This window comes from Haplochromis burtoni, unplaced genomic scaffold (assembly GCF_018398535.1).
Source record: "Haplochromis burtoni strain Fernald_Lab_line unplaced genomic scaffold, NCSU_Asbu1 Contig_104, whole genome shotgun sequence".
NCBI classification, from domain to species: domain Eukaryota; kingdom Metazoa; phylum Chordata; class Actinopteri; order Cichliformes; family Cichlidae; genus Haplochromis; species Haplochromis burtoni.
Window position 1 is genome coordinate 1,421,660 of NW_024582465.1, and position 12,980 is coordinate 1,434,639.

The window sequence follows — 12,980 nt, forward strand, 5'->3', positions numbered from 1 at the left end:
TGTGTGTGTGTGTGTGTGTGTGTGTGTGTGTGCGCGCGCGCGCGCGCGCGCTTATGGGGCAAAGCAGAGGGAAAATCACTCAGCTTCACCAAAGTTTCCAATTTCTCAGTTCTCCGCCCCCTTCACTATATAACAAGCGTGTTATATAGTGAAACCTGAAGCGGCAGCAGAGCTCCATATGATCTGCTCTCTCCTGGAAACTGTCACACTTTAACACTATGAAAGGTGAGTAGCTTTGATTATTAAACACTTTATATTGTTCTGGGTTCACAGATGAAAAAAATAAGTGAAGTCATTGCTCCAGAAAGCTTCAAACTTATTTGGTACAGAAGCTTAGTGAAAGCTCTTGGGACACTTAGTTTATTACCCTGATCTCTGCAATAGTTCTCGATTTGTCCATGAAGTGCTGCTGTGTAAAAAGACAAAAACAAAAAAACATACTAACATTTTTTCAGCAAGCCGTTTCCTTCATTGTGTGCAGTTATTATTTCTGTTCATTAAAAAGAAAGCCTGCAAAACCTGATTAAATGCACTTCTCATCTAAAGCAAGAGCTTTTGATTAAAATGCAATTCTTATTAACTAGCTGCGCTTTTCATTGCATTGTGTCTATCAAGCATTAATTACAAAATGTCAGAAAAACTGATTGATTAGCTCAAAGGCTAAGCTTATTCATTTATCTCTGAGACGACTTCTCGTGCAGTATTTAACTGATGGCCGATAAATCCAGTGTCCACATACAAGCAATGCAACTTACAACGTGTGATTTTAGAGTAGATGGCGTGAGAGGATTTGATATAGTGACGACAGGAAATATACACAGCTGGCCGACAGTGTGGTGTTCAGTATTAAAACGTGATTATGAAAACAAAGTGTGAGGAAAATAGCCTTGAGAAATCTCCGTGCTGTTGGTTCTTGGCATCTCAGAGTCAAATAATGACCGGGGCTCCTCTTCCTAACACGTGCACTCAGAGCAAGTTGCACATAATGAGGCTCCGACCGTTAGCTAACAGCAGTGTGCAGTTATTTCGTAATGGATCTCTTCCGAGAACAGGTTATGGCAGGTGTCGTGCCAAGGTAGTTATCCCCGACAGAATTTGTTTCCAATGCGTCGGGAGCGCGCACTGGACAGGGAGCGCGGATCCAGTTGACTCCTCTACCATTCCAACCAAGCAGGCGTGGAAACTGATATGCTTTAGTGAAAAAGTGAAAGATGAGTGTCGTTACATAACCGTTCAGTTTGTAGCTTGCAGCAGAAAACGTTACATTCAGTGTTCTTACGTGGTGTCGGAATTGATTATTCATCAACCCGAGAACTTGTTGCCTAATTACAGGATAATCGCAACTGTGTAAACTTAGTCTGATTGTTGGACATCGATGGAAGTTATGTCTGCTGGAACCAAAACTACACCTTTCTGAGTACATCACTGAACACAACCGTTTTAGTCTTGTAAAACACAACCTAACTAAGCTTTAGAGGGAGGAAAAATAACCCATTGATTGTGAAATAACTTTGCCATAGATCAAGTTGTTGAGTTTTCTTCCAGCCTATCTGAGTGATAACAGATTTTTTTAATACATTACTGTTTACAGTCCCACTGAACTTAGAGCAGGGGATGTCAAACATAGTCAGAATCGATCGGCAAAGACTGCAATCCGGCCTGCTGAATGGGTTTACAAAATATTAAAGAAGGTACCATATAAATATTGGAAACTTAACTTTAAAAAAAAAAACTTTACAGTTTTCACTGCTGATAAAGACCTACCCTACAGCCATTCATTATGCACCAATGTTCAGTTCAGTAATAGATAAACAATTAGATGACAGAAAAATTGCTATATTTCACTGTCTACTATAGAAACGTCCGTTTTATGAATATGGGACAGTCAGTGAGCTACTGGAACCTTTTCTGTAATTTTACACATGTATCATATAGAGAAACTGAGATGTGCTGCCAAAATTGTAATTGTAAATTGTAAAAATTTCATTATTTCATAATCTCAGGGATTAAATGTGGAAAGTGTAGTTTCACTCTTTGGGCCCACTTAAGATCAAATATCCAAAAGGCTGATTCTGTTCATCTGAACGTAGTGTTTTCAGTGGGAGGAACGCTTCGGCACTCATCCAAGTGACTTCTTCAGTCTCAGCTGACTGCAGGTTTTCACAACCTTATAAACAGTACATTTGCACAACGACTGAAACTAGGCCACTGATCAATGGTCTTTGATCAATGGTTGTTGATCAGTGGTCATGACAATTTGCACGTCAATGATCAAGTTGTGCACAACCATTACAAGTAAACTTTTTAACTTCTTTCCACAGGCTAATTTCCTTATAGATTTACAGTATTTACGTTCACAGTGCTACCCACTCAAAATTAAGTCAGTCTGATTTTGGATTTGAAAATAATAGCCCTGTGAATTCACCTATATGTGAATATTTTTTGACTCAGTTCAGAATCCTATTATAAGGACACAAAACCCAGATCTTATAATATAGCCCTACTTATCAGGCAACATTTTGAATACTAAAAATTTAGTTTGCAAGAATTATTTACCCACTTTGATGTATTTACAATACAGTACTGGACCACAAAGTCAGCCTAACCTTCAGTCAGTCGGCCAGTCATTCAGTAGCTCAGTCTGTCGGTCACTCAGTGGTTCAGTCAGCCCATTATGTTTCAGAAAGAGGAAATGTTGGCTCCGTTTCCTAGGAAGAAGGTCCTTTTTGCCTCCATGAGCTTGTTCCCAGTTTTGGCACATTTTCTCACAGTGTGCCTCTTCTCTGATGTCCTGTATTGAACGTGTGTGAATACCTACTATTTCAGCAAGGAAAGGCTATTGTAGGTTCGATCTTTTAGAGCCTATTAAAATTATGCTTTTTGAAGTGAGGCACTTGGCCCACAGAGAAACTGTGAAAAGGGGAGGTAAACTGTGATCTGGCTGCAAGGCCACTCCACTTTTGTTGAACTGAGTCTTCATTCCCACCAAGTAGCTTCCGAAAACAAGAGCTCTATTTTTTACCTCGGCCACAATTTGGCTCTGCCGCTGAGATTTTGGCTCCTAAAGTGGTTCTAACCTCCATCCCTATGTACACATCACATACAAAGTCACTTTTGTGCTCCACCTCTGCCCTTTATCAGCAGGAGCGAATTCCTGAAGATGGCTTCACACAAGGCTTTGTGATAAATGAACCTTCTATCCCCCGTGCTGTTTTCAGAAGTAAACATAGAAAACATGGAGAAAGTACTCCTGTTAAACTAGGTCACACTACATGTAACTTGTGTTTGTGTGGATGTTTGGGGTGAAAAAAGAATTGGTACATTTTTGTAATCGGATTAGTGTGAGCGTGTTTCCTGCAGAAGGATGCAGGACTGCAGCAGTGACCATAATGTGTTCCAGAGAGAGGAAAAAGGGGTAACAGACGGACTGTGAGAAGCCTGTTAATGCAACCTGACAGGAGTGAGCACAGTCAGTGAGCTGTCTGTTTCCTCCATAGAGAGAAATTCTTTCAGTAGTGCTGGCCCCAAAACAGGGTTTGGCAGAGGTCCTGACCAACTTCTAATGTGGTCACATAACCTCAAGTAATTGCTGACCTCATTCAACGCACAAAAAAGATGGCATACATTTTGGCTTTTGTAAATACAATAATAGATGGCACATCATATAAATGTTCACCAAGAACTACCCAAGGTCCTGAAATTGCTTAATCTCCTGTTGAGGTTGTTGGTGCATTATCCTGAATGCAAACATTTTCACGGATAAAAATGCAGAAACAAATGTCAGTCAGAATTGTTGCAGCTGCGTATCATCACAAATGTATGGAAACACTTTTTATGAAGCAATCAAACGTGTTAATTTTATAGACAAAAAAGTTCAGTCTGTACGAACTGCTGTCATGATTGAATTGAAATGAGAGTGACTGGGACAAATAATGCATGACGTTTTTCAGCAATCTACCGTTAAGCTCTACTGAAATTGGACAAGCCATAAATGCCTTCTGAATGAAAGCTTTATTCTCTGCCTTTAAAACAAATCCTGACACTATGTTATGTTCAATTTCTTAGGTCAATCAAACGATATGGAAAACACGTCCAAGGTGGAAGCTTCTAATGGGCACAGCAGGCCGCTGGACATTGTACCCAGTACAGAGGAGAAGATGACAGAAAGGGGACAATGGGGCAACAAGGTTGAGTTTATTCTGTCCGTGGCAGGAGAAATTATTGGCCTTGGGAATGTCTGGCGTTTTCCTTACCTTTGTTATAAGAATGGAGGAGGTGAGTGTCGCCAATGAACGTTTTTTGCTCGTTACCTCGTTATCTTGAGATATCTTTAGTTTATTTTTGCATTTACATAGTCATACACTGCATCAGGGTCTGGTGGCAAGATTACAGCCACAAGACACTTCAGATTAGTAGATGTAGTAGACTTTATGCATCATTTCCTTTCCTTTGGAAAGAGTAGTCTACCTAGCATGCAAATTAAACTGATAAACTGCAAGTGCTTTGCTTGAAAGTTGGATTAATTATAATTTTTTATAATTACTATCGTATGCATTAGCGTTGAAAGAAAAAAAAATACATGAGCTAACGTGTGAAATTCCAAGACAATCAATAAAATAGTGAATAAGTAGGCCAGGCTTGTTAAATCCTTTAAAAATATGAAGAATGAGCCAACTCATGCTTAACTTCTAGCAAAATAACTTTGGAGCAGGATGTTTTACTAGAAAATTTTTTGCAACCTCACCTTGCAGTATGTGTACAATAACTTCAAGATGCAGCAGTCCTAACTGCACCACATTGCTCGAGGACATGTTGAAAACAACTTAGTCAACTTTTCCTTCAATCTGTGTGTGTACAGGTGCCTTTTTTATACCATACCTCATCTTCTTGTTTGCTTGTGGGATCCCTGTCTTCTTCCTGGAGACAGCGTTGGGTCAGTACACCAGTGAGGGAGGCATTACCTGCTGGAGGAAAATCTGCCCTTTGTTTGAAGGTAATCAACTTGTGTTCCCAAGAAATCATTTTATGGATATTTTATGGTGTTAACAGTACCATACATGGATACATTTGACTAATTCACGTGTTAAATGTAAATGTGTCTGCAGCAGCTGCTTGTGAACTACAGAGTATTCCTAACAAAAATGTAGAACAACACTGAAAACAGTACAAAGTAAATGGATATAGGGGATTGCAAGTTGTGCAGGGTCGAGTGAAGGAAACAGTCATGTAACTGAAACTTTCTCCTTACTTGAACTGACAACTTTGGGTGGATCACATCAGACACAGCACAATTAGCTTCAGTGGAGCTTTAGTGTTTACAGGCTGCTGTTAACAAGTGATAAAAACAGATTCAGTACATCTCCAGCTGTGCTTCGACTAGTACATGTCACAAGAATGTGACAATATTAAAGTACGCCTCTGTGGAACTACACTAAACAATACATTTGCACAGTTACCTGACTGTATGTTGGTTCAGCGACAGGTACTGCGGAAAAATAATGACCTAACTGGCCTGACCAATCAAGTCAAAGGATTGGTAATAGTGGTATTTTATTGCTTATCACCAAAAGTGTGTTTTCTGTTTCAGGCCTGGGTTATGGCAGCCAGGTAATTGTTGCTCTGCTGAACATCTACTACATTATTGTGTTAGCCTGGGCCATCTTCTTTCTGTTCCACTCCTTCACCTGGGATCTGCCCTGGGCATCCTGCAACAATAGCTGGAACACAAGTAAGACAAAGATTTTGTATCTCTGTTTATCATATAAACTTAAGAAAATTCTTATTGGTGTGTATGACTTTGCTGTCCACATAGGGTAAATTTCTTTAATGGCCATATTCTAACACAATACATAAATACAATATTCAAGTATCTTACACTGTCACTATGAACAATAATGGAAGAGCATCTTTTTATTCTCAATAGACAAAAGCAGCAAATGTGACCTACACACAGTGTCATCCATGTTGGGCAGTTTGGATTGGTTGAAAAGCCCTCTCTGTAGGCTGTCTATAGATAAATACATATATAAATGAACACAATTGTGATACAATAAACTGAGAAAAAGGGATGCTGATCATTTTTATGTTGGTTAAGATCATAGAAACCAGCAAATTATAATACCTCATGGAATTTCTGTGATTGGTCATTTCTGTCATACAATTTTTTGTATTCAAGTGTAGACAACCTGTCACAATATGTGACATTTCAGAACAGTTAATATCCATGTAAACCACAGGAGGAGTGGAAGGGGCAGACCCCTTGTTCTTCTTGTCACTGACAGTTCTTTGGCATCTGTATCTGTATGTTTGGAGTCACTGCCAACTGAATTACGATGTTTAAGAATTTTAGCATGTGAAGTGCCGAAAATTTTTGCCGGTGCTGCACATACTATTGGTGTAATCTTTAATCAAGGATACCTAGGTCAGCATCTCTAAAGGTCTCTAAAGACTACTTTTAGGGATGCAGATAAAACGTCCTTTTGTGATTTTTTTTTCCATATTTTTGAATAAAGGGAGTGAATGCTGCAGGAAAACTGTTTCTGTCTGTCTCAGTGTCGGCACTTGTTTGTCTTGCCTGTGTGTAACTTGGAAACCTTGGAGAACGCTTGGATTTCTTCACAGGATTGAATGTCTTTTTGTCTGTCCTTCATTCAAGATTCCTGTATGCCATTGCAGAAGGGGAATAACTCCATCAATCACCATGAGAACACCACCTCTCCTGTCATTGAGTTCTGGGAGTAAGTGTCCTTTTGTTTGACCATGTCCTCAAATGACCTTACATACCAGCAGATTTACTAAACAAAAAATTTCTTCTAGAGGTTTGGATTAAATTAGGTCAAACTACTTGTTCAAAGTTGTCTTATTTTTGTTTCTCTCCGCTTTTTAACTCTTAGCTTCTGGTTCCTAAGGGTTTGTATCAGTACATTAGGTATGATAATTCGTTTTTCTCCTGTGCGTATGTTTTCGATTTAGGCGCAGAGTACTGAGAATATCTTCAGGTATTGACCACATTGGTTCTCTGAACTGGGATCTGGCTCTGTGTCTTGCCTTTGCATGGGTAATCTGTTACTTCTGTGTATGGAAGGGAGTGAAATCCACAGGCAAGGTAAAAAAAGAAAAATAATAATAATAAACCCTCCCGTGCTAAACATTCACAGTTAGAACAGCATCTGTGTTTTGTTATTGATGTGCACCATTAAATACCAATCTTCTGCCAGTCTTTTGTTGTTTGTAATAAATGAAAAACAAAGATTTGCGTTTAACCAAACTCATATAATGAAAATCTGCACTGCTTAATGCTACGAAAGATATTCTACTTTTTTTTCATATTTGAAATTTTTGCAGACTAAAGAAGTCACATTTTGAAAAAAAAGAGAGAAAATAACACGTTTAATTGAAATCAAAAAAATAGAATGGTAGGAATTGTTATAAAAAATCTTAGAATCACAAGAAAATGTTGTTTCCTTCCAGGTAGTTTACTTCACAGCTACTTTTCCGTATGTAATGCTCCTGGTTCTCCTGATCAGAGGAGTAACACTGCCAGGCGCCTCCATTGGAATCCACTTCTACCTTTACCCCGACATCAATCGACTGTCTGACCCCCAAGTAAGTTAAAAAAAACAATACACTTGTGCTGAGGTGGTGAACAGTGGTTCACCTTGTCAGAAAAACATATGTCCAGGCATGGAGATCAAATCTGGGAAACACAGCCTTTCATCTGTTCCACTAGACAAGTACTGACTGATCCATCAGCTAATTTGGCAAGACTGTGGCATCTGAGAGACAAGCTAATAAAATTTGGGTTAAGGAGAGAAACTTGATATAAACTGACTTAAAACCTGCTCACAATGCAGAGGTCCCCAGTCAAAGTCCAGCATCCTAAGAATCTATGAAAAATAATAAGAAGTAGGGTGAGGGTTAGTGAGTGTCAGAGCCACAATGCAGGATTAAACAACAGAGTATCTGTGAATATATTAAGAAGATGCCCCACCCTCCGCCCCCGCTAAGATGTTGTTCTCCAAGAATGCCTCAGGCAGCTGAAGACAGACAGTGACTGTAACAGGAAGAGGAATAAACAAAGTGCCTGACATCAAGAAATCCCACCAATTGCCAAAAAAGACCAGCCTAAAGGGCAGCGTAGAAGCTCTGATTACGGCAGCACAGCACCAGGCCTTAAGCATCAGATCCAAAGAGGTAGGAGTCTGCCATAGACAACAAGACCCAAGTTGCAGACTGTGTAAAGATGTGGCGAAGGCTATCCAACATATAACAGCAGGATGCAATATGATCCAGTGTATTCCAGCTACTGCATAAGTAATTGGTATAGTGTACAGGAACACCTGTGCTGCATATAGACCAGAAGTCGTCCCCAAGTCCTGATGGGAAACACTACCAAAGGTGGTTGGGAACAACAGGGATAAAAGGTCCTGTGAGACTTTGAGTTCCAGCTGCTGGCAACCAAGCATATATAGAGATGGTTAACAAGAAGCATAAAATGTAGTTGTGATAGACATGACAATTACAGCATACAGCAACATCAGAAAGAAGAAACACGAGAAAATAGAGAAGTACCAGAGCCTGAAGGAACAACTGGAACAGATATGGAATATAAGGCCAAAGCATTTCCAGTAGTTACGGGAACATTAAGAGCTGTAACCCCAAAACTGGAAGAACAGCTTCAACAGATTCCAGGCTCAACATCAGAGAGTCCTAGGAAGAGCTAAGATATTGTGCAGAACCTTCAACTCCCAGACCTTTCGTAGAGGGTTGGCCTGATCATGTACAGTGGGGCAAAAAAGTATTTAGTCAGCCACCGATTGTGCAAGTTCCCCCACCTAAAATGATGACAGAGGTCAGTAATTTGCACCAGAGGTACACTTCAACTGTGAGAGACAGAATGTGAAAAAAAATCCATGAATCCACATGGTAGGATTTGTAAAGAATTTATTCGTAAATCAGGGTGGAAAATAAGTATTTGGTCAATAACAAAAATACAACTCAATACTTTGTAACATAACCTTTGTTGGCAATAACAGAGGTCAAACGTTTACTATAGGTCTTTACCAGGTTTGCACACACAGTAGCTGGTATTTTGGCCCATTCCTCCATGCAGATCTTCTCGAGAGCAGTGATGTTTTGGGGCTGTCGCCGAGCAACACGGACTTTCAACTCCCGCCACAGATTTTCTATGGGGTTGAGGTCTGGAGACTGGCTAGGCCACTCCAGGACTTTCAAATGCTTCTTACGGAGCCACTCCTTTGTTGCCCGGGCGGTGTGTTTTGGATCATTGTCATGTTGGAAGACCCAGCCTCGTTTCATCTTCAAAGTTCTCACTGATGGAAGGAGGTTTTGGCTCAAAATCTCACGATACATGGCCCCATTCATTCTGTCCTTAACACGGATCAGTCGTCCTGTCCCCTTGGCAGAAAAACAGCCCCATAGCATGATGTTTCCACCCCCATGCTTCACAGTAGGTATGGTGTTCTTGGGATGCAACTCAGTATTCTTCTTCCTCCAAACACGACGAGTTGAGTTTATACCAAAAAGTTCTACTTTGGTTTCATCTGACCACATGACATTCTCCCAATCCTCTGCTGTATCATCCATGTGCTCTCTGGCAAACTTCAGACGGGCCTGGACATGCACTGGCTTCAGCAGCGGAACACGTCTGGCACTGCGGGATTTGATTCCCTGCCGTTGTAGTGTGTTACTGATGGTGACCTTTGTTACTTTGGTCCCAGCTCTCTGCAGGTCATTCACCAGGTCCCCCCGTGTGGTTCTGGGATCTTTGCTCACCGTTCTCATGATCATTTTGACCCCACGGGATGAGATCTTGCGTGGAGCCCCAGATCGAGGGAGATTATCAGTGGTCTTGTATGTCTTCCATTTTCTGATGATTGCTCCCACAGTTGATTTTTTCACACCAAGCTGCTTGCCTATTGTAGATTCACTCTTCCCAGTCTGGTGCAGGTCTACAATACTTTTCCTGGTGTCCTTCGAAAGCTCTTTGGTCTTGGCCATGGCGGAGTTTGGAGTCTGACTGTTTGAGGCTGTGGACAGGTGTCTTTTATACAGATGATGAGTTCAAACAGGTGCCATTCATACAGGTAACGAGTGGGGGACAGAAAAGCTTCTTACAGAAGACGTTACAAGGTCTGTGAGAGCCAGAGATTTTCCTTGTTTGAGGTGACCAAATACTTATTTTCCACCCTATTTACGAATAAATTCTTTACAAATCCTACCATGTGGATTCATGGATTTTTTTTCACATTCTGTCTCTCACAGTTGAAGTGTACCTCTGGTGCAAATTACTGACCTCTGTCATCATTTTAGTGGGGGAACTTGCACAATCGGTGGCTGACTAAATACTTTTTTGCCCCACTGTACTTAATGGTTCACTGTGAGACTGGCAGCTTTTAACACCACAAATTTCTAAACATATGTATTGAATCATCTTTAACGTTTTTGTTGTATTGTACATTTGTAATTTCTTGGAAAGTCACCACTGTTTACGAGAAATTGTCAGCATGACTGTTTGATCCATCCCATAGGCAAAGATGTGATTTCAGGTTCAGATAGATTTTCACTGCTTTGCCTTTTTGCTCTTAAGAAAAGCTTTTCAGATTTGTCAAAAGCAAACACCGGATACAGCACTTAAGATTTTGAATTGAGTGCACTGTTACTTTGTGTTGTTCACTTTTATGGCCTCATAAAGTCACTAGCCACATTGGGGTGGTTGCTCAAAAAAAGCAAAAAGGAACATCACAGCAAGCTCAGTATCGAGCAACACAATTAAAACAATAAAGCTTTGAAGGCTGTTACTGAATGGGCAAATTTGCATTCTATGTTTAGAATTTGACTTTATGTACTCATCCATCCACCTAAAGCTAACACAGTTGCTCCACCCATCATCCTGTCTGTCTGAAAAAAAGAGATAGAAAATATGTTTCTCTTGGTATTGAGACATTACCAAATTGAGAAAAGTTTCCCTTTTTAGCTTCACGCAGAAGACTGACACACCTAAGGACTAGGTGGTTTATGTAGGTTTATGTAGGTTTATGACAGGGGTGGGCAATTCCAGGCCTCGAGGGCCAGTGTCCTGCAGGTTTTAATCTCACCTTGGGTCAACACACCTGAATCACATGATTAGTTCGTTACCAGGCCTCTGGAGAACTTCAGGACATGTTGAGGAGCTAATTTAGCCATTTAAATCAGCTGTGTTGGTCCAAGGACACATCTAAAACCTGCAGGGACACCAGCCCTCGAGGCCTGGAGTTGCCCACCCCTGGTTTATGATGAGGGACTGAATCCTGTCTCATTTTTGTGGCTTTAAACTAACTAAACAACTGGTTGCTTTAAACCGTTTTAACAATCACATGAGAGTGGGTTGGGAATATGGGTGGTAACAAGGACACTTGCAGTTTCCTTTGTGCTTGCTTTTGTTTGAATTCCAAACACTCGCCCCTCCCCTCCTTCATTGTCCTTTACAGAATGAACACAAGCCACGTGTATGCAGTCCTAGACAAGGCTGAGTGTAAAGCGTTTAAGAGTTCAAAATATCTGCCTTTGGTTGTAATGATGTGTCCAGAGTTACTGTCAGTCAGATCTTCAGTCCCGGCTGCCAGCTACCTTGAAAAATGCCTCAGTGCAGTGGGAGCATTTTACCAGAAAAGCAAGAAGAAAGAGAAATCTCATTTACATGTTGAAGTGTGAGTGAGTGTTCAGAGAGTGCTCTGCTTTGTGCCTTAGATGTGGAAATGGCTTTACTAGAAAGCTCATGTCAGGGTTGTGGGGTGAGAAGAGATTTCAGAGATAGTAGCAGTACTTTTCTAGACTTTTTTCAAAAATGAAAAGGGACATGGGAGGTTTTGAAGACTGAGTTCACTATTTGCATTTTTGGGTGTGGTGCTGCCGTTGTGCAAAACAATCTTATCTTACCCTGATCACACAGTGATCTGGTGGGGCTGTATCTGGCCTTTTGTCCAGTGTCAACTGCTCCTGCAAACTGGATAAGAGGGTAAAGAGAATTTTATGGGTGGGTGTTAAAGGTTTCTTTTAATTCGAAGCAGAAGAAAGAAACAAAATAACAGCGAATGTAGTTCTTGCTTAATGTTATGGATTGAAGTCTGTTTCCAAACATTCAAACTGGACTGAGCCTTTCAGGAACACAGAAATATGCAAACCAAAATAATGTGTAAACTTGTCTGTATTTTCTTTGGTTGTCAAGGACATCTGATTATTCTGTTGGAAATATATTCTCTTAAGGTCATCCCATTTTTTTCATACAGGGTAGGTTTGGTTAGATTGGGTTTTTTCCTTAATAAATTAAATCATCATTTGAAAACTGCGCTTTGTAATATTAAACTGTATTTGATCGTCTGAAACATGAAAATATGACAAATAGTCAAATCAAAAACAAGAAAGAAATGATGAAGGGGAAAATATTTTTCACAACACCGTAGAAAGCTGATAAACATTCGTTTTTTCTTTTTCTGTCTGAGTTTATCCTTATTTTTTTTTTTAAACAGTCTTTAAAAATGTATTTCTTTCCTCATCTGGTTTCATTTCTGTTCAAAGGTATGGATGGATGCTGGAACTCAGATCTTTTTCTCATTTGCCATCTGTCTTGGCTGCCTCACTGCCCTAGGAAGCTACAACAAATATAACAACAACTGCTACAGGTAATGACTCTCTCTCTCTCTCTTTCAGCTTTACACTCATATATATATATGTGAGCATATCAAGTAATTCTGTTCCATGTAATGTCAGTAATATTTTCAACAATTTATTTTCATTGACTATATTCTTGTTGTGCTGTTTGCAGGGATTGTGTGGCCCTCTGTTTCCTTAACAGTGGTACCAGTTTTGTTGCGGGCTTTGCCATCTTCTCCATCCTGGGCTTCATGTCCAACGAGCAAAATGTGCCCATCTCAGAAGTGGCTGAATCTGGTTTGTAGTTCTCATATTGTATAGGTAGGTAG

At 40.3% G+C, this 12,980-nt stretch overlaps 1 protein-coding gene across 1 annotated transcript in view; it reads left to right on the top strand.

Moving 5' to 3' along the window:
* The first annotated feature begins 65 nt into the window (after positions 1-65).
* Positions 66-12,980, top strand: part of slc6a13 (solute carrier family 6 member 13) — a 19,117-nt gene continuing 6,202 nt past the window's right edge. The window contains exons 1-9 of the mRNA XM_005927838.3: positions 66-225; positions 4,066-4,275; positions 4,859-4,993; positions 5,588-5,728; positions 6,656-6,737; positions 6,973-7,105; positions 7,471-7,605; positions 12,577-12,680; positions 12,824-12,948. Coding sequence (XP_005927900.1) covers positions 219-225; positions 4,066-4,275; positions 4,859-4,993; positions 5,588-5,728; positions 6,656-6,737; positions 6,973-7,105; positions 7,471-7,605; positions 12,577-12,680; positions 12,824-12,948 — 1,072 coding nt within the window. The 5' untranslated portion in view covers positions 66-218. The remainder of the gene's footprint in view (positions 226-4,065; positions 4,276-4,858; positions 4,994-5,587; positions 5,729-6,655; positions 6,738-6,972; positions 7,106-7,470; positions 7,606-12,576; positions 12,681-12,823; positions 12,949-12,980) is intronic.